The following is a 23,657-nucleotide window of genomic DNA, read 5'->3' on the forward strand; positions in this document are numbered from 1 at the left end:
TTATTTTAACAATAATTGTTACTTTTACCGCCAAAGTTTTTTTCATAGTGAATTATGGTGTGCCATTAAATCTGCTCTTTTGATCTTTCACGTCTCTTTTTATTATGATTAATTTTAGTGTGGAAGATGAGTTCACCGTTCGGCGATGAACATGAAAGCCAAATTTCCTACTTTTTGCCATGAACGCCCCACTACAGAGCGAGCTGGGCACGAGTGGAACCTTTGGCGAGTTAGCATAATATTCAACATTTTAACGAGGAAATTTAATCTTTTTCATTGATACTGTCTCTGTTTTAGAACAGCCTAAAGGAATTTGGTATTAGCTTGATTGTTGCCGTTTTTGGACTCATCTGACTGAGCTCCTGTAGCTGCTAAGCTACCAAGCAGCTGACCGTCGGTTGACAGTATTTGTGGAATCAATGCACCAAAGTGTTTTGAAATACTAATAATGATCATTATTAATGCATTGCACTGGGTAAATGGACGCAGTCGGAGTCCCAAGTTTGCATTAGAATCAATGTCTCACATAATGCTTTTTACTTAAACTCTATTTTTAAACTCGAGGAATAGCTCCAAAAGGAAGGTAACGTGTTTCAAATATTTGACGTAAAAATGGGCAAAACGCCACTTTCTGATTTGATGTCGTAGGTGACATCGCGATCAACGTCAGAAGGCTTCAGCCAATTGTCAAGCATGATCACCTTCATTCTGATGGTGAACCGCCAGGGACAGACCCGATTCTGCAGGTACTACCAGTCCGTCAACATGAGTTGCAGGACGGCGCTGGAGGCCAACGTCGTCCATGCCTGCCTAAGCCGCAATAGAGACCAAGTGAGCGCTTGCTGTGCATCACGTGCACTCGGCTTAGCAGTAACCCCCGTGCTGTAAATATTCACAAGTTTTTGCAGAGGATAGAGAATAGACGTATGAGAGTACTATACAATAGTAATGCAATACAAATCTACAGAAAAAACTTTACGCCGACAAAAAGTTGTGTTGTCATCTCGTGGTCAACGGCGGAACTACACCTAAAATTAACAAACTGAAAAACAAAATTAAAGCTAGCTAGCTAGAGACTTTATTGATCCCCGGGGGGAAATTCAAGAGCCAGCAGTAAAATACAGAAACACGCAAATTAAGTACTAACTGTACCCCCCAAAATAAATCAAATAAATCCACAAACAGGAACCCACAATGTAATTTATGAATGTTGGCGGCTGCAGATTTTTTACCTTAAAAAAACAAAACAGAACAGCCCTTATGTAATAATTGTGGGATTAGTGAATGTGTTCCCATCAGTCCCAGTTCATTTCCTGTCCGTGCCAAATCATTCCCAGTGTTCCTTTGCGGAGTACCAAGACTTGAAAGTGGTTTTCCGGCAGTACGCCGCCCTCTACATCGTCGTGGGCATCACAGAGGATGAGGTGGGTCTTCAGCCTTCAGCTCCACGCCTCGCCCGTGACTCGTCCTCACGCGGTGAGGATACGTGAGGACTGATGATTTTCTTGCTCCCGCAGAACGAGTTGTCCGTCTATGAGCTATTACAGAACTTTGTGGAGGTTCTCGACAAATACTTCAGCCGCGTGGTGAGTTGGTAAAGATGTCAGCCACATCCGTACTTTCCCACTTCATGTTTTTTTTCTTTTTTGTACCTTTGAAGAGCGAACTGGACGTATCCTTTCAAGTCACGTGACCGCGAACTAGCGCGTATAAATGTGCAAAAAAATAGTTTGGTTGTTCCTTGAGTCATTGGCATCGCAGATTATGTTCAACCTGGACCGCGTTCACATCATCCTGGACGAGATGATCCAGAACGGACATGTCGTGGAAACCAATAAGAGCAATGTCCTCGGCCCACTCAACGCCCTGGACAAGATGGCCGATGGCTGATGCCAAAAGGAGATGAACTGGAATTTGTTGAATTTTTTTCACCGACACGTCAACTGCTATGCTTTTGGTTGTAATGACAAAGAATGGTTCTTTAATTGCTGTCATGGTCAATCACACTTAAAGTGCTCAAATGTAAAGTGGTGGAAAGTAAAAAAAAAAAAAAAAAAAAAGTTCAAAAGTTTCTTTTTACTTTGCAAACATTTTAATGATCATTTTTTTATGGAGCAAACACATTTTTGAAAATATTTGTTTAGCTCAATCTGCAACTTGAGTTAAATAAATGTTTATAATATACAAAGAAATTACAGGATTTTTTTTCTGTTTACCTTCGCACACGGACAGAAACAAAAGAATGAACGAACGACCAGTGTTTGTGTCTCTGGAACGAACCACCACGCACGCACAAAGCAATCAAAGGCTAAAAACAAAAGCCAAAAAAAACTCAAAATGTGGTCACAGGACAGGGAACGACAGGACACGCACATCCACACACATAGCGGGTGGGTGAGAATGGCTGCGGGGAGACCGACCCCATCACCACCACCACCACCACCACCAACCCACCAGGTCATCAGTTGAGGTGGAAGCCCTTCTCCATGGTGGCAGCCAGCAGACGTTCCCTCATGATATCCTCGGACGAGTACTCGGGCAGCTTCAGGTAGTGAACGCACGTGTTGACAGACGGGTAGCTCGAGTCCGTCGCGTCCACCTGAGGGCAAAGGTCAAAACGTCGCAGTCTCATGGAGCGTGGACGGAGACTTCGGGCGCGTACCTTTCTGACGATGGTGAGGCGCGGGTGCAGGTTGGCCAGGCCTCCAGGAGGCAGCGTGGAACAACCAGTGGTGAACTGCAGGAAGGCTTTCCTCTCGTCAGATGACATTCCACACAGGACGCGCACGAAGCGCAGGAAGCCCGCACTGAGGATGGGAAAAACAAAGGGGAATTTTTTCATGGCCCACCCACCCGATGACGAGGAAGGGCAGGTTGTTGGGGACCTGTCTCTGGTGTAGCCCAGCTTTGGCTCAGTGTAGTTGATGATGTCATCAGAAGTCCACGAAGGCGACTGGTTGCCACACAGGATCATCTGAACTTCTTTGTGGGTGAACGAGCTCAATTTCTCCATTGGGAAAACGCAGTTGAAACCCTCTGGTGGCAAGGCAAATCACTAACTAGTTGGCTAACCAACCAAGTAACAAGCTAAGTGGTCTGTTCGTAACTAAGCAGTCAAACGACTACTCACGTAGCCGAAAAAAACACTAAGAAACAAAATCACAAATCCATTAGCTAGTCTTCAGGGAGTTGGCAATTTCATTGATTTTTAAGGGCAATGAACATTCAGGAACAGAGCAAAAACGCATCCGCATGTGTTTGCATGGTGTCTCTCTTCTCCACATGTAACAAGGGAGAAAAGCGCATCGACGAGAGAAGCTAGCGATTTCCTCAAATAGGCATACAGCCCATCTCTTCACATTGTGCTCACCTTTGATGTCCCCTCCTAAAAAGAAGCTAATTACCGGTGACAGCTAGAAACCTCAACTTTTTCAAACCACTCTAACCCGTTTAATAAGTCATTGGCCCAACCAAGTATTACAAAAAAAAAAAAAAAACACGACTTACTTTAGCTACTTCATTTCTGAATTTCTAAATACCTTGTGGTAGTACATACACAAGCAAGCAGCGTACCTCTGAAGGCCTCCATCTGTTTCTGTATGCCCATGTGGATGCAGAAGTCAAACATTAACTCCACGTAGTCCTCGGCGTTCTCCAGAGTCACCATCTACACGCACGCACGCACGCACGCAAGCAAGCGCGCGTTAGCCAGATGCAGTGCGTTTGCACAGAAAACAGGCATGCTTACCTCGTCGTCTCCGTCGGGTTTGAGGTCCACCGCCGAGAAGCCGTGAACTTTGGAAGATGGGCAGAACTGGAAGTTCAACCTGCGTGGGAGGAGACACGCGAGTAAGGCCACAGTTTTGCCATACAAAAGTCAGCTAGCTTAACGCTGACGCGCCATGGAAAACGCCACTGACGGGCTAACAAAACTAGCGTCAATTGAGTTCACCATTTTGCCTTATAAAAGTCAGCTAGCTTAACGCTAATGCGCAATGGAAAACGCCACTATTAACAAAACTAGCGTCAATGCCACAGTGGTGACCTGTTCAGCAGCAAATATTAAAAAGAGAGCCAAACACTACATGGAAATAGAAAATAATATTCACAGCCAGGTATTGTTTATCCTCCAAGAATAAATGCAAGTTTTAAAGCAGCAGCTACAGCCTACTGAGCAACAGATGAACATGTGCGTTTGTGTCTGGGCGTGCACATTTGTGTGTTTGTGACAGTTGGGGTCTCAGTCACCCGAGGTCTTCAATGCCGAGCGGGGGTCCGGAGCCCAGGGGGTTCTGAAGCATCAGATCCTGCAGTCGCGTGTTCTTCTCGTCCTCGGAGAGAACTTTAGAAGTTAGGATCTGCCGCCTTTTCACCGCCAGATCCTTGACCTCCTTCAGAAAGCTGGCCCTGTGATTGGTCGACAAGAGAATGCGCTTTATTTGGCTTCATACGGCAACACCACCTCCTCAATTGCTAATCCAATCTACGTCATGGAAACCAAATTTTAAAATCAAACAATTTCGATATGATGAACTACAGTATGTAGCGTGTGACGCAAACAGTACGGTATTTTCCGGACGATAAGGCGCACCTAAAAACCTAAACTTTTCTCAAAAGCCGATAGTGCGCCTTATAGTCCGGTGCGCGTTATATATGGCTCAATTGATGAATTTATTGATCCATACTGGATGTACACAGTGCTCTACCAAAATGTTTCAGTACGACTAGTAAATTACAAGGTCACATCGCTTCCCAGCATTACGGCAACCATGGTCAGGGGGCATCACTGAATAGCAATAGTTGTACCCGTGAGGCTATTTCATTTCAAAATCGGCTGCTCCACTAATGTTTCGAGTAAATTTACGGATCGATATGGAAGGGAAACATAGGTAAGCAGTATCAATGTGTCAGGTCAAACTTTAGTCAGTTCCGATCATTTTATAGGTGCTCGTTTGAGAAACGCGATTGTTTACACTTTGCTGAGGCTCATGGGAGTCTGCGAGCTGAGGCTCATGGGAGTTTACGGGTGGCTAATGCTATAATGATAGCTGCTTTACGCACGAGGCTATTTCATGTCAAAATAGGCTGCTCTGATAATCGATATGGAAGGGAAACACAGGTAAGCAGTACCAATGTGTTAGATCAAACTTTAGTCAGTTCCGATCATTTTATAGGAGCTCGTTTGAGAAACGCGATTGTTTACAGAGGGCTCATTGGTTATTGATGAGCGCGAGGACACCTGTGCGGGTTGACCAGCTGGAAGTCGTCCCAAGTGAGGATGCCATGGTACCAGGCGGGGGGTTTGGGCTTGGGCGGGTCCATGATGAACTCTGACTTGGAGTCGTCGTCGAAGCTCCCCACCGAGAAAGTCTCCCGGCTCTCCTCGGTGGACGCCTCGGAGTACACGTTGGACGGCGGTGAGCGCTCCAGGTCGGCGCCGCCCTGCGATGAGTAGAGCAGCTTGCTCATGTTGGATTTGATGTCGCCCATGCAGAGCAGCTTGAAGAACGGTTGTGAGATGGGCAAGTCCACCAGCCGGTTGTCCTGGATGCACTTGGCCAGGAAGACGCCCAGGAAGCGAAAGAGCTTGCTGATGCGCTCCAGCTCCTCGCTGTCCTGTGGGAACGGCGCAGGGAAGAGGCCACACGAACGCTGCACGTAGTAGCCCGGCGGCTTAAGGCCACCGCCCAGGTCCACCTGTCACACAGAGGAACATTAGCTTAGTGTTAGCGTGGCAGCATTGGCAAACTGCACCGGTGAGTGAGCGTGCGTGTGTGAAAATGGTGAGAGCTCGTTAGTGTGAGAACCAATAAGAAAGACAAAAAAAAAAAAAAGTCCTCGGCGACCTGTCTGGATTCGTCGTCGGGGAAATCGTCGTCACACAACCAAATTCCCAAGGAGGTGGTCTGGAATTCCGCCGCCACCAAAGCGTAAAACTCCAAAGTGGGTCCCAGACCCGTGCCCTCCTCTCCCTGAAACTCCACCTGGACGAGACACGTGTGTCAAATACAAAACCCAGGCAGGCAGGCAGGCAGGCAGGCAGGCAGGCAGGCAGGCAGGCAGGCAAGCAACGAGCGCTCACCTCCAGCACGGACTTCCTGTCGGCGTGAATCTGCATGACGACCTCGGCCCACTCCATCATGGTGTCGCCCCGGGGCACCTTGACGCGCTCATGCTTGAGACGGCCCACCCGAAAGTCACCGGGGTCGTCCCGGCGGACGGCGGTTGACGCCCGTGACCGCTCCATGGTGGCCTCACGGCGGTTCTGCAGCCAAACAATGGCCCTGCCGTACATGCACGCGAGACAAGACATTGAGGCACTCCTGGCTCCTCCTGCCACAATTCGCCACCGATTTCAATAACTCAGATCTGGAATTGCTGAATGGGTCTCGAGCAGTGAGCGCGGCGGGTCCCACCTGGAGGCTCCGAAGGCGGTGCAGGTGAAGAAGAGCTGTCGGGTCTCAAAGGGAATGAGGAAAGGACACTTGGAGGTGAGGTGCTCGCACCAGTCAGGCAGCGCACCGCTGGCCAGCGCCAGAGGCTCCTCGATCTGCTGTAGGATTTTGGTGGTGATTTTCTTGCTGGTGAACTCCTCTGGCGAGGCGTTGAATTGTAGCTCGTCCGCATCTGCGTACGGGCAGTCAGTCGTTCAAGTGAACGAATGATTGGCCTCCTTCCCGTGTTTGGGTTGGGCGGCTAACTTGCATTCATTCGCCGACATCAACTTCCACAGTCATTCAATAGAATACCACGAATCCTAAAGGGTGAGCCAGAAAATGCCAATGATAAAGTTGCACGCCAACCTTCTTGCAGCGTGCGGCCATTGGAAGCGCTGTCCCCCCCGATGATGTAGAGGATGCGCAGCAGCTGCAGGACATCCTCCACGCTGCAGGCGCTGTGCGCTGACCCCGCCTTGGCCTGAGCTGCCTCCCCACCATGGGCCAAGATGTCGCCGCCGCGCTCGCTTGACAAGGTGCCGGGGCTCGGGGCACCACTGCGGCCCACGCTGTGCTCGCACACGTCCTGAAGCCAACCGGTGCACGGTTATGGTGAGGGCGCATATTTATGCTTTGCGTATTGTGCTCCATTGAAACCAAATATGGTGCCATTTAGACGTGCCAAATACAAATCAAATATTCACGGGTGCTTTGCGAGCGGCGATAGTTACCGTCTTGTCGCTTTCCTTCGCCTTGTCTGCGTCCTTCAGCTCTCTGTACATGATCCTGAGGCAAGGACAAAAGCATCAAGACACGTGCATGTGCATGCGCATGCCGCTGCCGGAAACTCCTGGTGTGCTCTCACGTGTAAGTTGGCTCCCAAATGCGCCGCAGCTTGTCTGTCTTGACAGCGCCGTTGCACGAGAGCTGCAGCAGCCGCTGCACGTAGAAGAATATAGTGGACTTGTAGTCGGACAGAGGGAGTTCCACCTCCCGTGTTGCGCCCAGACCCGCCACCTGCGAGAGAGAAAAGTGCGAGCTTAGGGGGACAAGCCTGCTCATCAGCGTCATAGGCGTGCCACAAAGAGCTACCTTGAGAGTGAGAGCCAGGTGTGGGGACGGAACGCACTCCACCTCCTCCTGCACCTCTGAGCGAGGAGTTCCTGAAAGCCACGACCGTGAGAAAACGTTGAGAGAGCGAAGCAGACATGATTTGCTTTGGATGAAAATAAAGGTGGGCTCTTTGCTTACCCGGCGGGGGGATCTCCAGGTCGGTGGTCTGCTGCACGTTGGTCCTTCCGGGCCGAGGGTCGAAGGCCGGGACCAAAGCCGAGAACTGCCTCTTGAGGACAAAGTCGTCATCCCACGTCCTCCTGCGACCACCTTTGGTCTCGTATTCCTCCTCCTCCTGCGGAAGGGCGGCAGAGTGCGCTCACTGCCCATTTGCTGGATCTATTTGTAGGTACTGGCGAGCCAGCGGGTGGGCACGGCAACCACTTTGTTGGCATACCAGGACCTCCTCGTAATCCTGGTCCTCCTGATTATCGTCCTCATTCTCGTCGTCATCATCGTCGGGCTCTGGCAGGTCCTCCTCGTCTTCCAGCTCGGCCAGTAGCGTGTTGGCGCGGCAGCTGTCCAGGAAGTCTGCACGACAAACTGCATTCAATCAAAAAAACTCCCAATGAGGGGAGTTTTGCAAGAGCTAAACAGAACCAAACCGTTATTAGGAATTCTACTCAAATCCCTTAAGGTATTGGTTACAGAACGGGCCCCGACAATTAGAATAGAATCCAAATTTCAAACAGCAAAGGCTACAATAATGACAACGGCGAGCGAGCTAATGCGGCTAGCTTACCCCGTGCAGGGAACAATTGACTACGTGAGGAAACTCGGCGGACAATTAGCTGGACTACTGCGACTTAAGGATGACGCAGCCCTCGCAAAAAATGCGCAAACTGACCGTAGAGCGAGAACTCAGCCTCCTGCCCTGTGTCGCTCTCGCTGGACGTGGAGGTGAGGCTGGCGGTCAAGGTGTTGCTGAGCATCTGTCCCACCGACAGACCGGTGGTCGCTGTGGCGACATTGTTGCTGCTGGTGACGATGGACGTGGACATGGTGACGGTGGAGGTGGTGCCAGTGGTGGTGAGGTTAGGGAAGCTCTGGGCGCCCATGAGAGGAGACGCTGGAAAGGCGGCAAGGATGGTTCATATTTCAACAAGCGAGCCCTTGCAGGTGGAGCGAGTCGTTTGGATCCCGGCAACTTACTTGCCGCGCTCATGACGTTGCGGCCCAGCGTGTTGGTGTTGTTGTCGCTGCTGCTGCGGCTCAGGTTCATGTTGTTGGTGGCGTTGGTGCGGGACATGTTGGGCGCACGGCGCACAAACGACTCCATGAGGCTGGCCTCGCGCGACGACAGGTTGGGCACGCTGGCGCTGGAGCTCATAGGGGCACTGGCCGCCAGCAGCGAGCTGACTGAGAGGCGGGCGTTGGCGGCAGAGCACAAAGGCCTCTGGGGAGCCGCGTCCTTGCTTGGGGACTCTGATACGGAGCTTACGTCTGGCGAGCTCACGCTGACCAGGCCCATGGAGATGGGTGCCGCCGGGTCGGCTGGGTCTTTGGCGCCGTCAGCGCCTTCCGTAGCCGAGGGCGGCACCACGACGGCTTCCTGCCGCCGGCCCTCGGAGCCAGCAACGCCTATGGCGCCACTGCCCGCCACGCAGCCCGGGAGAGGCCCCTCGGTCCGCTTGTCCGGCCGCCCTCCGAGGGAAGAGCTCAGGCTGATGTCTGAGGAGGAGGCCAAGCTGCACACGGAGCTGTTGCTGCCCTTGCGGCTGGACGAGCCGGCTCCGCTAAGCGCCGAGGCCCCGCCCTTGTCTGGACAGTTATTTTTCACCAGACTGCTCCATGAGGACGGCGTGGACGCCGAGTTGCCGCCGCCGGCTGCCGGGGTCGGGGAGGGTCCCAGCGCGCCAAAGGCGGGGCCTGAAACAGCGGATGAGACAGGTTTGGGTGACGGTGCTGAGGCAGCCGACTCAGGGTCGTACCCCGGAGCAAGCTTGAGGTCAAACTTCCCTTCGGCGCCCATACGGTAAGAGTTTGAGCCGCCGGCATCCCAGGTTACATCAATCCAGCCTGGATGGACAGAGACATAGGAGGACACGCACGCATGGATGTCAGAGACCCGGCAGAGACGGCCAGAGTGAAAGAGAGAGAGGCAGGAAGGGGGGGGGGGGGGGGGGGGGGGGGGGGGGGGGGGAGCGAGCTACAGACTGAGCCAAAGAGAAGGAACCAGAGAAAAAGAGAACGAGGTGCATACGGCCAACAAATAGCACCGGACCACGGCGCAGGCCCGTTAAGGCCACCGACATAGACGACTGTGCATACGCGGGAGTCTGATTAAACCTGTTTGCATTCGGAACATCCGGTGTGACCGACTGACCTGGAAAAATTACGCAAAGCGATTTTCGATCAGAGACAAGTCCTGTTCATTTGTAGACTGGTGCCTTGAGATACTTGCAGCCCAACTTTACCGACGACAGACAACCCATCCAGTCGTTGCCCCCCCCCCCCCAGACTTGCAAAATGAGCCCTTTTGTGCCGCTTCCAGTTGAAGCTGAACGTCTTCATGCTAACACACGACGCAAATATAGGCTGACGAGCGGCACTAACTGTGCATTCAGTGGCGACAAATGAGAACGGATCTATATTCCTCAACTGCGACCGGTAAAGAAAAAATGCGATACAAACGTTTGGAGATTTTTACCCATATCTCAAGGCAGCAATGTAATCTTATTTCATCCCCGTTGACAAAAGCCAGCTCCTAATAAATCCTGTACATCCAATGTTTTTTTTTTAAGACTGGACTAAAATGGACATTTACTAGAACCCATTTCAACATTCAGCTTGTGACAAAATTAACTCAAGACGGCAGGGGCGCGTTCTTGAACATATGAGCAAGCCACAAAGTCAAGGGCAAAATGATAGATACCATGCCCAAGCGCCACCAACAAAAAGAGTTGTCTGAAATGGGCCGTCACCGCCCACGGCCACAGTGGGGCGCCCGTCTATGGGTGCAGCCTTAAACAAACAGGCGGCTCGAGCGCCATTGTGGTCCGGTGACAGGGAGCACGTGAACAAACGGCAGAAGACATTTGAGATCATCATCCTTCACGGCAACAAACTGAGAAAGGAGAGCGGAGCGGGTGCATAATTGGCTTGCGTTACAACCGCGTAGCCCCGGCAGCCAATCGATTTTTTTCTCTTTTGGGTGCGCAACAAAACTTCATCTGCGCCGGCCGGCTGCTCTTACCATTGTGGGCCTCTCCGGTGACGGTGCCCTCGCCGGCCAGGTTTCCGTCTTGGTCACGCCACTTCCAGTCGATGCCGCGCACCACCCGCGCACCCGGCACGATGTACTTCATCACTTGAGAGCGGAAGAGTCGGCGCTGGCGCCGCAGGTTGGCCTCAGCCTCCTTCACGGCTTTTCCTGCGAGGTCAGCAGTTAAGTGTCGCGCGTCGCCATCCTAGGCCTCGATGGAGTCGCACTTGCGGCCGTGCTGAGGTGCTCACCTAGTTGGTCCTCGCAAACGGCAGTGACTGTGCCGTAGAGTTCCAGGCCCGACAAAGACAAGTAGTGCGTCTGGGCGCTGGCGTTCTTGCCCATCTGCTTGATGCGGATGTGCCTCCAGCCCTGCTTATCGTCTTTGGACGGGTCCAGGGGCCAAGTGGCCGTCGACCTGAACACGCAAATCGGTCACGGAGGCATCTTGCGTGGTCGCCACCACATGCCAAAAAAGCCTACCCCGGCTCGTTGAGGCTGCAGTCGTCCACGTGCGTGTACAGCGTGCTCCAGTTCTGACCGTCTTTGGACACCTGGAAGACCCAGCTCCTCAACGCCGAGCGCCCATAACCCCTGAACCGGGACAAAGAATGAGCAGATGACATAGCGGCGTGACAGCAAAAAGGCTTCTTTCCTATCGCCCTTACAGGAAGGCATGCGTGGAACTTGCAGGGACAAACAAAAATAACTAAGCTGCAGCACAGCAAACTGCAGAAGAATGCAAATACGTCGCCAAGGCCAGCTGAGGCCCGTTCCGATTGGCCAGGGTGTCTTTGCTCGGCCCACATACCTGGCGTGTCTCAAGGTGTAAGCCGAGGGGATGAGCCAGAGGCCGAGGTCGACGGCAAACCAGGCGTTCTTGTCGTCGTTGGTGTGGCAGTTGAGGGCGGAGCCGTCCCGACTGAGAATGTCTTCGAGACGGCCGTATGGCAGGTTGCGCCCTTCCGACGACGTCACCACCACTAGACCGTAGGCGGCGGGGTTGACCCACTCGTAGGCCGTCCTTCGGGGCAACCAATCCGTTGACGGATGGCATCACGGCCAACGGCGACTGTAAGCGGCCAGAACTTACTTAGCGTTGGTTCCGACCCAGTAGATGACGCCGTTCTCGTCAAAGTCGTGCTGATGCCTGAAGGCGAAGGTCTGGCCTTCCCGTAGCTTCCTTACGAAGACGAAGGAAGAGCGCTCAAAGTCGTACCACTGCTTGGCCACCTGCGCTCATGCCGAGGGGGAGCCAGAAATGAGTGAGAATTCGGCAAGGTGGCGGGCAGCGCCAGTTCGACTGTGGACTGACCATCTTCAGCAAGTATTGCTCCAGAGACTCCACGGTGGCCAGCGGTTCCATCTTGAGCATGCGGCCCGTCCGATCGATTAGGGCCGTCTCGCCCGGCGCTCGCTCCAGGCGGAAGCGCAAGCGCCTGGTCAGGATCTGAGAAGGCGACGCGGAGGGTGGCCAACGTGACTGTAACGATCGGCCGTGGAGCCGTTGAGAGCGCGTGACCCACCTGCAGGTTGTAGGCAGAGCCGGGAGTGTCGTACAGGTGCAGTGGCAGCCGCTCGATGGACTCCAGGACAGCAATCAGCTTGCGGATTAAGGCGACAGCCGGCCGACTGCGCACAAACACACGCATTCATGCGACGACTTTTGCTCACACAAACGTTGTTGAAATGCTTTATGGGAGGTCCGGCCCATCACGTCGTTACCTTTCGTCGTCTTCATTCTCACTGAAGGCCGCCTTGAAGACGTTGATCCTCTCCATTAAAGGCTTCCGATCGGGTTTTGGGTCCACGTCAACAAAGCAGCGCCGTCGATTATGTGCGAGTGTGTGTGTGACCTGCTGACAGTGAGCAAAAGCACGGGTCAGCTTGTGCAAAAGTGTTTGCGTGAGACTGAGTCTACGGGAATTGTTGTGTTCATCCGAATACCCCGGTAATGCGAGTATCTTGATTGAGGTTGCCTGGCCCAAGTACTTATGTTCATCAGGTAGGCAACGGTCAAGCCGAACGCAGCAACACCCACATGTTACTATTGGGGCCAACGGCAACTTCAAAACAAAGGCGACGTAACCAAAGAAAGGAACAGCCGTGCCTCAGCACACTTTTTCCTTCAGGCAACGCGTAGTCACATTTCTGACTTGTGACCACAATCGTGGCATATTTCTTAGCACAAATATTTATCTATCTCATGATTATCAAAACAAACACTTATCTTAAACACTTATCTAAAACTTGTATTTCTGCGTCTTTTTCACCTGAGCAAAATTGTCAATATTATTTTCTAATCCACATAGCAGCTCATTCAACACAAGTTTCTGTCGGATGACGGCAGTGTGTGTGTGCGTGCAAGTGCCCCAAAGAGTGCCTACGTGACTGACGTTGAGCACGATGAAGAGGGCCTGGACGAGGCCGCTGCTGCACATCTCATAGGGTGAAATAGTGTTCTCGTCTTTGAGCACCACAATCAGGTTCTCCAGGGCCGTCTTCATCAGATCCCTCCATGTGTTCTCGCCTTCAACGCACTGACACAGAACGCAGGCATGCGCAATGACAAATGTTATTGTCAGCGGCAGTGGGGCAGCGGCAAGGCGTGGCGCTGAGCACCTGTCTGTTGGTGTGCAGCTCCCAGGAGGACTCCAGCTGCGTGGAGATGTTTCGGAGGGTGACCACAACGCCCCTGGGCATGCTCTCCACCGCCTTAAAGTGGTCGTCGTACAGCTCCCTAGCCATGCTCTTCACTTTCTGCTTTGTCTTCTCTAGCTTGGACTTTAGCTTGCGACCCCGTTTGCCAGTCCAACCCGTCACAAACTCTGAACCTGCACAAAACGGCAGAGCGGCCGGCGTTGGAGCTCCCCCAGCTTGAGTCACGTTGTTGCCTCATCCTCCAAAATAAAGACAAGAGCATTCTTACCTAGAGAGGTCTCGGCGGTGAAGGAGTGTTTGGTTCCCCGGTTGGACTCGAAGACAAAGCCCGGCAGGTCCTCCTTTAAGATGGTGGCCTGCTGGCCGTCCGAGTTGTGAATGGCGATCTCGCCGTCCTTCAGGCACATCAGTGACCAGTTGCCCACCGTCAGCTTGGCCGGACCCAGACCGGACAGGACTGGCTGGCTGGAAGTGACGGGCTTCACTTGACTCCTGGCACGCTGAAGCTTCTCCAGGAACTCACTGCGAGACTCTTCAAAAAAAAAAAAAATTTAATAAATAAATTATATATATATATACACACACACACACACACACACACACACACACACACACACACACACACACACACACACACACACAAAGAGGGGGGGGGGCTCGCGCTTCAGAGGTCAAATAGCTCAAGCAGCTTTTGTTCTAATACGTCTGGTTTTGGCATTACCAGAGCTGTCAGAGCCGCCCTCGGGGCTGCCACTGGAGTACATGGTGGCCAGCTTGCCGTCAAGGATGAAGCGGAACCAGCCGTTTGAGCCATTGGACAGCTCGAGGGCAGCGGCGTCTGACCAAATATACAGGCAGTCCCGGCCCCTGATGATGGACCAGTCCCGCCAGTGGTAAGGCTTTCCTTGAAGGATCTCCCGGGCATCCTCCTGGGCTTCCTCCTCCTGTGCACACACACTTATGGGTCAAAGTCTTGCGCTGTCCCGATATCGCCCTTCCTCACTCCCTCGACGCACCTTCTCAGCTTTGATCTCATCCTCGTTCTCGTCGTCCGACGTGGGTCCGGCCAGAGTGGACACCTTGTTGATTACACCCAGACGGGCCAGCTGGTCCAGAAAAATATCTCCCCCTTTGTCCACGAGGTCTCGGATGATCTGCAGCGCCAGCAGGTGTCCATCGTCGTCATCCTGGGTCGGGGAGAAAGGCATTCGTCTCATTGGGGCCCGCTCCACGCAAGTGGCGAGACGGCGTTACCTCCTGGTCCAGCACGGTGGCGCTGATATCCACCAGAACGGTGGGCAGGTTGTGGCCCACCTCGCCGTCACAGACTTCCTTCAGCAGCAACTCGCCACTGTAGTGGACCATCTTTCGGATCAGGGCCAGGCTGGCTTTCCTGATCCAAACAAACACTCGAGGGAGTAAGTCACTGGGAAAAGTACATCAATTCAGTGAGCCAATCAAGTGAGCAATGTCACCTGATGGAAGGTAGCATGGTCTGCTGGAAGGTTTGAGCAAAAACAGGCAACAGTCTCTTCAGGTAGACTGGCGCCATTTCGGGGTCTCCTTTCGGCTCGCCTCCTTCGTCCTCCTCCTTGCTGACATCTTTCTTTTTCTTGTCATCACTCTTGTTTACTGGACACATCCAGTCACCTGACACACACACACACACAAACAAACAAACACGCACCCGTCAGGTCAGGTGCCGTGGTGCCATTTCTCGCCACGCATGAGACTGACCCGGAGACTGCAGTATGGCCACGACCTCGCTGTGGCCTCGCTCCCTGGCCTTATCCAGGGGGGTCTTTCCATCCTCATCCCTCAGGTCAGGATTGGCACCATGACGCAGCAGAGTCTGCGTACAAGTGCGCACACGCATGCACGCACGCACCATTTAGACCAGGCGCTGTTGAGCGGCGCTCTCCACAGCGTCGCCGTGTTACCTTAGCCACTTGCGGCCGCCCGAAACAGGCGGCGTAGTGCAGCGAAGATGACCTCTGTCCTCGATTGACATCGGCACCGCGCTCACACAGGAACTCCACCTGTTGGGGAGCAAAAGAAGCGGGAACAATAGTGGGCACGTTTGCGCTGAGTTTTGCAGCTCCTTTACCATTTCCTGCGTGCCGAAGGCAGACGCCCAGTTGAGGAGGGTCTGACCCACGTCGTCCATGAAGTTCACCTCGAAGGCTGCCAACAGTTTAAAATCTCATTTCAGTCGCACCAATGCCACCCTTTTATGGAAATTCTCAGATTTGCGACAAAATCGACTTCTCGCAAGAACATCGTCGATTTAACTTGAAAAGCCCTGGCGAGTCTGTACAGCCACGCCGTTCTCGCCCAGCGCGCTCACCTCCTGTGTCGATGGCGTCAATGAGCGCGTCCGTGTCTTTGCTGCGAATACAGTCGATGAGTTGCCGGTGGGATCGTTCACCCGAGCTGTCCAGGCGCCGCAGGCAGGGGATGCGGCTGGAGGAGCCCGCCGCGGATTTGGGCAGTGCCTTGCGGCCCTCAAACAGGAGTACTAGCAGCAGGTCCACCAGGCGCATGGTGTCCAGCACGCAACGCTCATCCCCGCCCAGGGCGCACTCCATGGAGTTGGGCAGCGCGGAGCGTAGCAGGTCCTGTTGGCATCAAAACACTGTGGTGAGCCTCGAGCTGAACTGAGCCTCGTGGAGTTTGAGGAGGAGGGCGTGTGCTGAGCGACAGGAGAGCCGGCCAGGGGGCCGCAAAGTTAATCCCATAAACTGGAGTGGCACAAAGACCTACGTGCGTGACGAGCGGCGAGCCTCGGCACAGCGTGGACAGCAGGCTGACGATGGTGGACACCTGGTTGCTGAGCTTGGAGTCGGGGGTGGAGGGGGCGGCGCCGGCCGACGGGCGGCCAGGCTTGCAGGCAGAGGAGGGACCCAGCGCGGTGCCACCACCCGCCGCTGCCATGCGCGACAGGAGCTCCTCCGTCAGACCGTGCTTGGCCAGTGGCGCCGGATCCACGCCGCGACGCGTGAAGCGGTCAGCCAGCGAGGCAAAGCAGCGCAGGGCGCCATCGGATACCTGAGCGCAAGCAGACAATTTGGCACACCGGGGGCAGGCAGATCAAGCCGGCCAATCTGTCCGAGTAACTCCAGTCGCTTGGAATTGTGTTGAGCAGGGGCGCCTGACCTGGTGGTCTTCGTGCTTGAGGAGGCTGGACAGAGACTCCACGCAGGTCTCCAGGGAAGCGTCCTGGGGCTCCATCTTGCCGCAGAGGCGCGACACCACCGTCATGGCTGAGTGCAGCGTGTCTTTGTGCACCAGGTGGCCGCTGTCGCGAATGAAGCTCAGCACGCAGTTCAGGCCGCCTGCCTCAAACACTGCACCGGACTCCCTGGTGCAGATCAACTCCAGGACCTGCAACAAAAAGTCCACTCCATTGACTGGATCAGCTTTGGAGGCTCCACACGCAACACAGCACTCAGTCAATTTTTTGGCAATCGTACAACACAAAGTGCAACTCGCGCTAATAAACACTCCCAATCGCCGACTCCAGCCTTGCATTTCAGAGACTCTCCATGCTTGCCTTTCGAGCCCCAACTGAAATTAAAATACGGCTGGCTCACTTTCAAGTTATCGTATCACGACTCCTCACAGGATGTTTTTCAAGAACTTGCCATCATTTTTGTTCAGGAGAAGGCTGAAAAGGATGCATGGAACTTCCACTATTTGAAGTACAAGACCTCAAGGCATCTCCATACTACAAGTCATTTTTCAAAACACTTGATGGTTTTTCATCTAGGCAGAAGTTGACTTTACTCTAGCTCACTCCATTATACAGTGGAGCCAGGCTACTGGAATTTGGGGTTGTAATCAGTGGCTTGGCAAATCAGTGAATAGATAAATCTGCAAGTATGTGGGGCCTTAGACAAACCTAAACAAAGACTTGACGTAACTGGCGCAAAGGCCCGAATGTTAGCCTTTGGCGCCCTACCTCACCTTGACGCACTGCTCGGCCAGGTCCCTGCTGGTCCTGTTGTTGAGCTCCACCACCACCAGGCGGTTGCACAAGGCTTTAATAGCGCCGTCCACACCAACGATCCTGCGCGTGCACTCGGCAGACACGTCCAGGTAGTATGTGATGGCCCGGGCCGTCACCTCCAGAACATTGTCGGGGGCACTCTCGTCCAGGAAGATCTTGCACAGCGCCGGTAGGAAGGTTCGCGGGGGGCACCTGGACAAAGACCGGCACGCGTCCGTGGGCAATGAGAACCCTAACTACTCCCCCCCCCCCCGACTCACGTTTCGAAGCATCGGTCTACATTGTCGGACATGAGCAGCAGCATGCAGAGCTGCTCCAGTGCAATAAGCTGCATGTCGCGCTCGTCGCCCTGACCCATCTGGAGCCATTCCAGCAGGGTGTCGGGGTCCACGTCTGCCATCGCACCTCGCCGCTGAAATGTCAAAACACACGGGTTTGTGCAAAAATCAACAAACTAGCCACTTTTAGAAACAACAAAATAGGTCAAGCATAATGAAGCACACACGCTGGGACTCTTGACCACGCAACATAAAACAAACAAAGGTGAGCTACCTACTCACCCACTTGGACGGCTCTAGGCCAAACAGTGCTCGCGCTGCTCGGGCTGTTTGGGATTCATCCAAGCCAGCAGGAAGCGGGAAGCGGCTCTCGTATGGAATTGTGGGACATCAAGCGCACGGCCTGGCAGACACACGCAAATGTTCCATCAAAGATGTTGGTCTCCAAAAGTTGGCACTGCCTTTCACTCTGGCAAGCAAATGCCCAGAGGGGCATGTTAACTTCCGATGCAATGCATTGTGAGGGAGGGGGCTGTCACGGAGGTGTCGCTTGTTTTTGTTGTTCAGTCTGCGAGCGCGGTGGAGTGAAAAACGTGGCTAAATAAATATGTCTGTGACAAACATCGTCGTATATTAAGATTTACAGGGCACGCTGGGAGATTTGGATGGCGGCTTTAGTTTAAGTCTGGAAGATCTGCAGCAACAAATCAGATTTGCTTCTCATGAGCTGGTAGGCGCTGATGACCCTTTTCTCTTCTCTTCTTTTCATTTTCCCACCTCAATTTACTATTCAAATTTGAACTGAAAATATGCTTCTAAAAACACCTGAAAATTATTTTCAAGTCATCAGACCCCCCAGAAACCATGACAAAGCGTGCATTTCCACGAAGAATTGGTTATTGTTAAAGAAAGATTATCTGTCCCTCTCTCTCGTGATTTAAAGATTACATATAATGGATAATCCACTTTTTTTTTGGCTTATAAATTAATTTTCATGTGTATTTGGAGTTTACAAGAGTGTAGAAAAGTGTAATATATCCCTCCAGGTGCAGCCGATATACTTTTATGATGTTTGAGGAGCTACTTTTTACTCCGTTCAGTTTTCTCCATTTTCTATTATGCATTATTATCTATTATATCACATCCGTTGGGGTTGGACAAACTAAACAAGGTAATGGGTGTTTGCATACTGAAATTCGAGTAATAAACATGGCGGATTTGCGAATTTGCCATCTTTATTACTCTAAGAGACTTTTGTAGTCCAAACAACCTAAGGATGCCGAAGTGGAGAGATAAATTTCATTTTTCAAACTGTGATTTCCGCCATGTTTAAAACTAATCCGCCTTGTTTATAACTCGGTGAGACTTTTGTAGTCCAAACAATTCAAGGATGTCGAAGTAGAGAGATCAAACTATTCCGTTATTGGATGCATCAATCCACACAAATCATTGCACAATATCAGAACCTCAAAGAAGTGCCTGGTCAAATTTCCTTTTTCAAGCAGTGTTCCCACGTCTGTGGGCAAAGTCCTGCTTGTTAAGGAGTGTTTCAGAAATATTTTGGCAATATAGAGAAGGATTTGCCGAAAGACTTCATTTCGTTGACGGTTCAGTTTCTTCAAACTATGTAAACGACAGACACAATAAAATTGTAAGTTTGAGATGACACAAAAATAATGAAGTGTATTTCACTTTAATAATATTGTGTCTGCACTCATTTTCATAGCATTAGCGTCAGTCTCTCTGCTGATTTTGGAGCTGTGCGCTCTATGTTTTCACTTCTTGTGGGCGTATTTTGAGTAGTTGTATCAGCTGAATTGCATCGAAGGTGCTGTTTTATTCTTGAGCAACACTAATATGTTCAATGCATTCGTTAGCTTCCTGCGAACTCTCGCATCCAACGCATTAGCATCAGTCTTACTGCTAATTTGGAGCTGTGCGGGCTATGTTTTCACTTCTTGTGGGTGTATTTTGAGTAGTTCTATCAGATGAATTGCATCGAAGGTGCCGTTTTATTCTTGGGTAACACAATGTGTTGAATGCATTTGTTAGCTTCTCGCAAATGCCAAAACGGCTTGCGCTGAGCCTCACCTCAGAACAAGTAGAAAAGAGTGACGGTATCAAAACGAGGAATTCAGACAAAAGCATCGCTGTTCCACTTAATATAGACCACAACCGAATGAGTAAAACTGTAGAATTTATTACCATGATATGTGGGCTTTAACAGTTTTGCTCATACTCCATCATGTGCGGTACATGTTGCTTTACAGCTTCGCAGCAGCTTCCTTGATCACCGGTCAGGACACTTTTAAAATCGAGTCAAGCGACTCGACGGACGAGATTTTGCTCGTGTACTTTGCTATTTAAGATCGCCGGCCCAAATTCATTTTGGACAAGATTATCGGGACAAGTCCACTCTTAACACATTTCAGACAGAAAGATCAGTTCAGAGGTCAATCTATCACGCGTTGTCCTTGATCGAGACAGAGACTTGTCCAAAACCACGACGCGACATTTGGGAGTTGAGTCACAGAGTCCAAGTCCCCTTCAAAGAGTGACCTTGATACAGCTCTCCCTCCGGTGTTACAACCACAAACCGGTTGTCCCTTTCTATGTTTAGCATAGGGTGACCAGACATCCTCTTTTTCCCGGACATGTCCTACCTTTGAGAAAAAAAAATTCAGAGGGAAATTTTAAAATCGTCCGGGATTTTATTGGACTGCCTCAAACATAATGCATGTAGAGTAAATTGTCACTAGAATTGCCACTCCGTTCCATTTCACTCAATTCCAGGTTTTTCTGTATTGTTCGCAATTAAGTCACGCCCTTCTCAAATCTAGTGATTTTGCTACCAAGTAGGGAGGGCTGGCCAGCCGACACCAAGTGTTTACAAGCAGCGCCGAAACGAAAGTGCACGTTCACGGAGAAGTTGAATAAAAGATTTCCCGTGCTTTCGCCAGGGTCGTGATCCTTATGAAGCCGAGTGCTTGACATGCAAGTCAGGCACTTACGTGTCTGTGGCAAATAAAAGGTGCCAACGCACCCCGCAAGAGGAGAACTGAAGAGGAGCCCTTTTTTTTTCTTGTTCAAATGCTGCACCAATGGCCGTATTTCTTTTCTTATTTACTTAGTGTACCACTATAAAACTCAGAAATGTCTACGTACACTTGTGTTTTTGTTCGAGTAAATAGGTTATTGTATACATGTTGTTTTGTGTAAATTTGTTTTTGTTATTGTACATTTGTTATTCAAGCCAATGAATGCAATTGTTATACAGACACTGTCATTTGTGTTATAACATGACACAAATGACCCCCCCCCCCCCCCCAAAAAAAAACAAATAACATGACCCCCCCCCCACACACACACACACACACACGCGCGCGCACACAGAAAAAGGTGTCAATTTTTCAGAAACCCAAATCTGGTCACCCTAGTTTAGCGACATCTGCGATGACATCACGTTTTTTTTTAAATGCAGGAAGAACAAAATTGGGAAAAGTTATTTAACTTAGATCTGAGAAAACGGTTTCAGCTAAGATCTCGGAACGTGCTGCATTTTTTTTTTTTTTTATGACGACGGGAAAAGCATAATTGTAGCACCGGGATGCTCTTGGGCTGACCTGCGTCCTCCGCTCAACCCAATCGAGGTTCTCAGCTCATAACTAGGTCCAGACAGCACCGGGACAACTTGCGCAAGCGACCTGCTCGAACAAACATGATGACACGATAAGATTGTGTTGCACAGAAAGCACGCAAATTCCGGGGTGCACAAACCGAGCTCGCTGTCCTGTTGTGCTGGCACATTTTCATTTGATCGTGTGGCCGCCTCGCCGCTCCCATCACACTTGACTATTGGTCACGAACACGGTCCAGCAAGCGTGCATGTAGCTTTAGCATGTTACCATCTCAGACTGCTGGGCCGCTAGCGTCAACCAACAACATTCCGTCATAATCGCTCGTGTCACGCCACTTAACTAAACCGCGGGTACTCGAAAACATCCCAAACAACAGACGAGCACAAGTGGACATATTTCACAAGTTTTCCCCCGCACATTGGAGGGTCGAATTGCCTTGAATAGCTGGTGAGCTAGTGGCAAGCTTCGCGCTAGCTTGTCCGGAGACTAAGCAGACTAAACAATTGTTGACATTTTCCCGTAAAGTTGTCATATTGGTGTGTTAAATCCACGCACGTGTTTTACCAAACCTTCAGCCACCGACAACGAGTGCGACCGCGACGAGTCAGGCTCGGGGTTAATCGGGGTGACCGCAGAAAAAAACACGCGCGGCCTCGGGCCTCGAGTTCCAAGAGAGCCGGCAGGCCGCGACGCAGCCGCCGAATAGCAGACACGAGCCGGCCCGAACACTCACCCTGGCTTTTCTTGACGTGTGCGTGTGTGTGCGTGTGTGTGCGTGTGTGTGTGTGTGTGTGTGTGTGTGTGTGTGTGTGTGTGTGTGTGTGTGTGTGTGTGCGTGTGCGTGTACGTGTTATATGTGTGTGCGTTGAGAGGGGGATAGTCGCTCCTTACCGCGGCGAAGGAGAAAAGTATAACTGACCCCCGTGGGTTACGTCCATTTCCAGCGAGGTGCTTCTAGGAGGTCAGAGTGGACCGAGCGGACGGCAGCCCGGAAAACAACACACAAATTCACGCACGCTAACACATGCGCACACAACACACACAAACAGTGACAAGAAATGGAGTTGAACGGTGCCCACGGGCCGTGCGACGTTCACGTACCGCTTGTCCACTGGGAAATATTATATACGCTGACGACCGTCATGTTCTTTCAATTGTCATGGCCTGGTTTAATATTTGCGCGGCGGTGTGTAAACATTTAACAAATGGTGGAGTAAGCATGGACTTCTTTGGATGAATAATAAATGATAATGAAAACTATTGGTACTTGGTATCGGTGAGTCCCCTCAGAAATACCCCAAAACATCAAAATAAAACACCACGACTTTATGGCGTATTATGTAACTCGTTTGAGGTGGAAACATAAGTTGATGAAAAGAATTAAGGTATTTTTATTGCATTTCCTTCCCTTTGTTTTTTTTTCCTTAATCAGCTCAGTGGCCTAGTAGTAGAGTGTCCCCCCTGAGACTGGAACGCTGTGAGTTCAAACCCCACCCGGGTCATACCAAAGACTATAAAAATGGGACCCATTGCCTCCCTGCTTGGCACTCAGCATTAAGGGTTGGAATTGGGGGGTTTGATCACTAAATGATTCCCGAGCGCGGCACCGCGGCACCGCTGCTGCTCACTGCTCCCCTCTCTCTCCCCCAGGGCAGGGGATGGATCAAAATCACATGGGGATGGGGACAAATTTCACCACACCCAGATGTGTGCGTGACAATGATCATTGAGACTTTAACAAAGCGGACCGAAGTTAATATTCATTCATTCATTTTCTGAACCGCTTTGTCCCCACGGAGGTCGCGGGCGTGCTGGAGCCTATCCCAGCCGTCATCGGGCAGTAGGCGGGGGACACCGTGAACCGGTTGCTAGCAAATCGCAGGGCACACAGTGACGAACAACCATCCGCACTCGCACTCATACCTAGGGACAATTTAGAGTCTTCAATCGGCCTACCAAGCATGTTTTTGGGATGTGGGAGGAAACCGGAGCACCCGGAGAAAACCCACGCGGGCTTGGGGAGAACATGCAAACTCCACACAGGGAGGGCCGGAGGTGGAATCGAACCAGCACCCTCCTAACTGTCAGGCAAACGTGCTACCCACTGCGCCACCGAGCCGCCTCCGAAGTTAATACAAATGACCAAATTCATTCAATCAACAAACTTATATCAATTTGTAATAATTTTGTAACATTTTTTTAATTATTGAGTTGCGCTCATGCCATCTGTAGTTTATATAATGTGGTATGAATACTGCTGGGGCCTGAATTTCTCCACCCCCGGGATCAAAAAATGTTCAATCAATATACACGCAT

The 23,657-nt window shown here is 51.5% G+C and overlaps 2 protein-coding genes across 3 annotated transcripts; one reads left to right on the forward strand and one right to left on the reverse strand.

Moving 5' to 3' along the window:
* The first annotated feature begins 187 nt into the window (after positions 1 to 187).
* ap4s1 (adaptor related protein complex 4 subunit sigma 1) lies at positions 188 to 2,167 on the forward strand. Its single transcript, XM_085931161.1, has 6 exons — positions 188 to 229; positions 649 to 831; positions 1,338 to 1,424; positions 1,518 to 1,586; positions 1,661 to 1,672; positions 1,762 to 2,167. The coding sequence occupies exons 2-6, from the start codon at positions 694 to 696 to the stop codon at positions 1,888 to 1,890; spliced, it is 435 nt and encodes a 144-aa protein (XP_085787287.1). The 5' UTR covers positions 188 to 229; positions 649 to 693; the 3' UTR covers positions 1,891 to 2,167.
* Positions 2,070 to 22,422, reverse strand: hectd1 (HECT domain containing 1). Of its 2 annotated transcripts, none has more exons than XM_085931155.1 (43): positions 22,233 to 22,422; positions 17,986 to 18,106; positions 17,686 to 17,837; positions 17,383 to 17,617; positions 16,573 to 16,800; positions 16,180 to 16,464; positions 15,764 to 16,034; positions 15,524 to 15,600; positions 15,357 to 15,455; positions 15,154 to 15,268; positions 14,892 to 15,066; positions 14,671 to 14,809; positions 14,433 to 14,603; positions 14,138 to 14,360; positions 13,685 to 13,948; positions 13,378 to 13,589; positions 13,152 to 13,295; positions 12,481 to 12,611; positions 12,282 to 12,387; positions 12,071 to 12,205; positions 11,849 to 11,988; positions 11,567 to 11,779; positions 11,239 to 11,349; positions 11,007 to 11,173; positions 10,747 to 10,923; positions 8,703 to 9,419; positions 8,398 to 8,619; positions 7,948 to 8,081; positions 7,689 to 7,845; positions 7,530 to 7,600; positions 7,303 to 7,454; positions 7,169 to 7,223; positions 6,804 to 7,023; positions 6,417 to 6,627; positions 6,083 to 6,284; positions 5,847 to 5,984; positions 5,240 to 5,697; positions 4,249 to 4,407; positions 3,749 to 3,827; positions 3,574 to 3,667; positions 2,886 to 3,036; positions 2,663 to 2,807; positions 2,070 to 2,599 (listed from the first exon to the last, which is right to left on the reverse strand). In XM_085931155.1, the coding sequence occupies exons 3-43, from the start codon at positions 17,823 to 17,825 to the stop codon at positions 2,462 to 2,464; spliced, it is 7,461 nt and encodes a 2,486-aa protein (XP_085787281.1). In that variant the 5' UTR covers positions 17,826 to 17,837; positions 17,986 to 18,106; positions 22,233 to 22,422; the 3' UTR covers positions 2,070 to 2,461. The 2 variants fall into 2 exon arrangements, with proteins under 2 accessions (XP_085787281.1, XP_085787280.1); XM_085931154.1 differs by having other exon boundaries at positions 8,703 to 9,569.
* Between the last annotated feature and the right edge of the window lie 1,235 nt (positions 22,423 to 23,657).

This window comes from Syngnathus leptorhynchus, chromosome 15, assembly GCF_054491065.1.
Source record: "Syngnathus leptorhynchus isolate UIUO chromosome 15, UIUO_Slep, whole genome shotgun sequence".
NCBI lineage: Eukaryota > Metazoa > Chordata > Actinopteri > Syngnathiformes > Syngnathidae > Syngnathus > Syngnathus leptorhynchus.

Bases quoted from the DNA above. Each gene is read 5' to 3' on its own strand.
- ap4s1 (XM_085931161.1), top strand. From the start codon at position 694: ATGATCACCTTCATTCTGATGGTGAACCGCCAGGGACAGACCCGATTC. The intron at 832-1,337 runs GTGAGCGCTTGC...AATCATTCCCAG, and splicing joins TAAGCCGCAATAGAGACCAA to TGTTCCTTTGCGGAGTACCA. The intron at 1,425-1,517 runs GTGGGTCTTCAG...TTGCTCCCGCAG, and splicing joins TGGGCATCACAGAGGATGAG to AACGAGTTGTCCGTCTATGA.
- hectd1 (XM_085931154.1), bottom strand. From the start codon at position 17,825: ATGGCAGACGTGGACCCCGACACCCTGCTGGAATGGCTCCAGATGGGT. The intron at 11,350-11,566 runs GTATGTGGGCCG...GTCCCGGTTCAG, and splicing joins TACACCTTGAGACACGCCAG to GGGTTATGGGCGCTCGGCGT. The intron at 3,668-3,748 runs GTAAGCATGCCT...GCGTGCGTGTAG, and splicing joins AACCCGACGGAGACGACGAG to ATGGTGACTCTGGAGAACGC.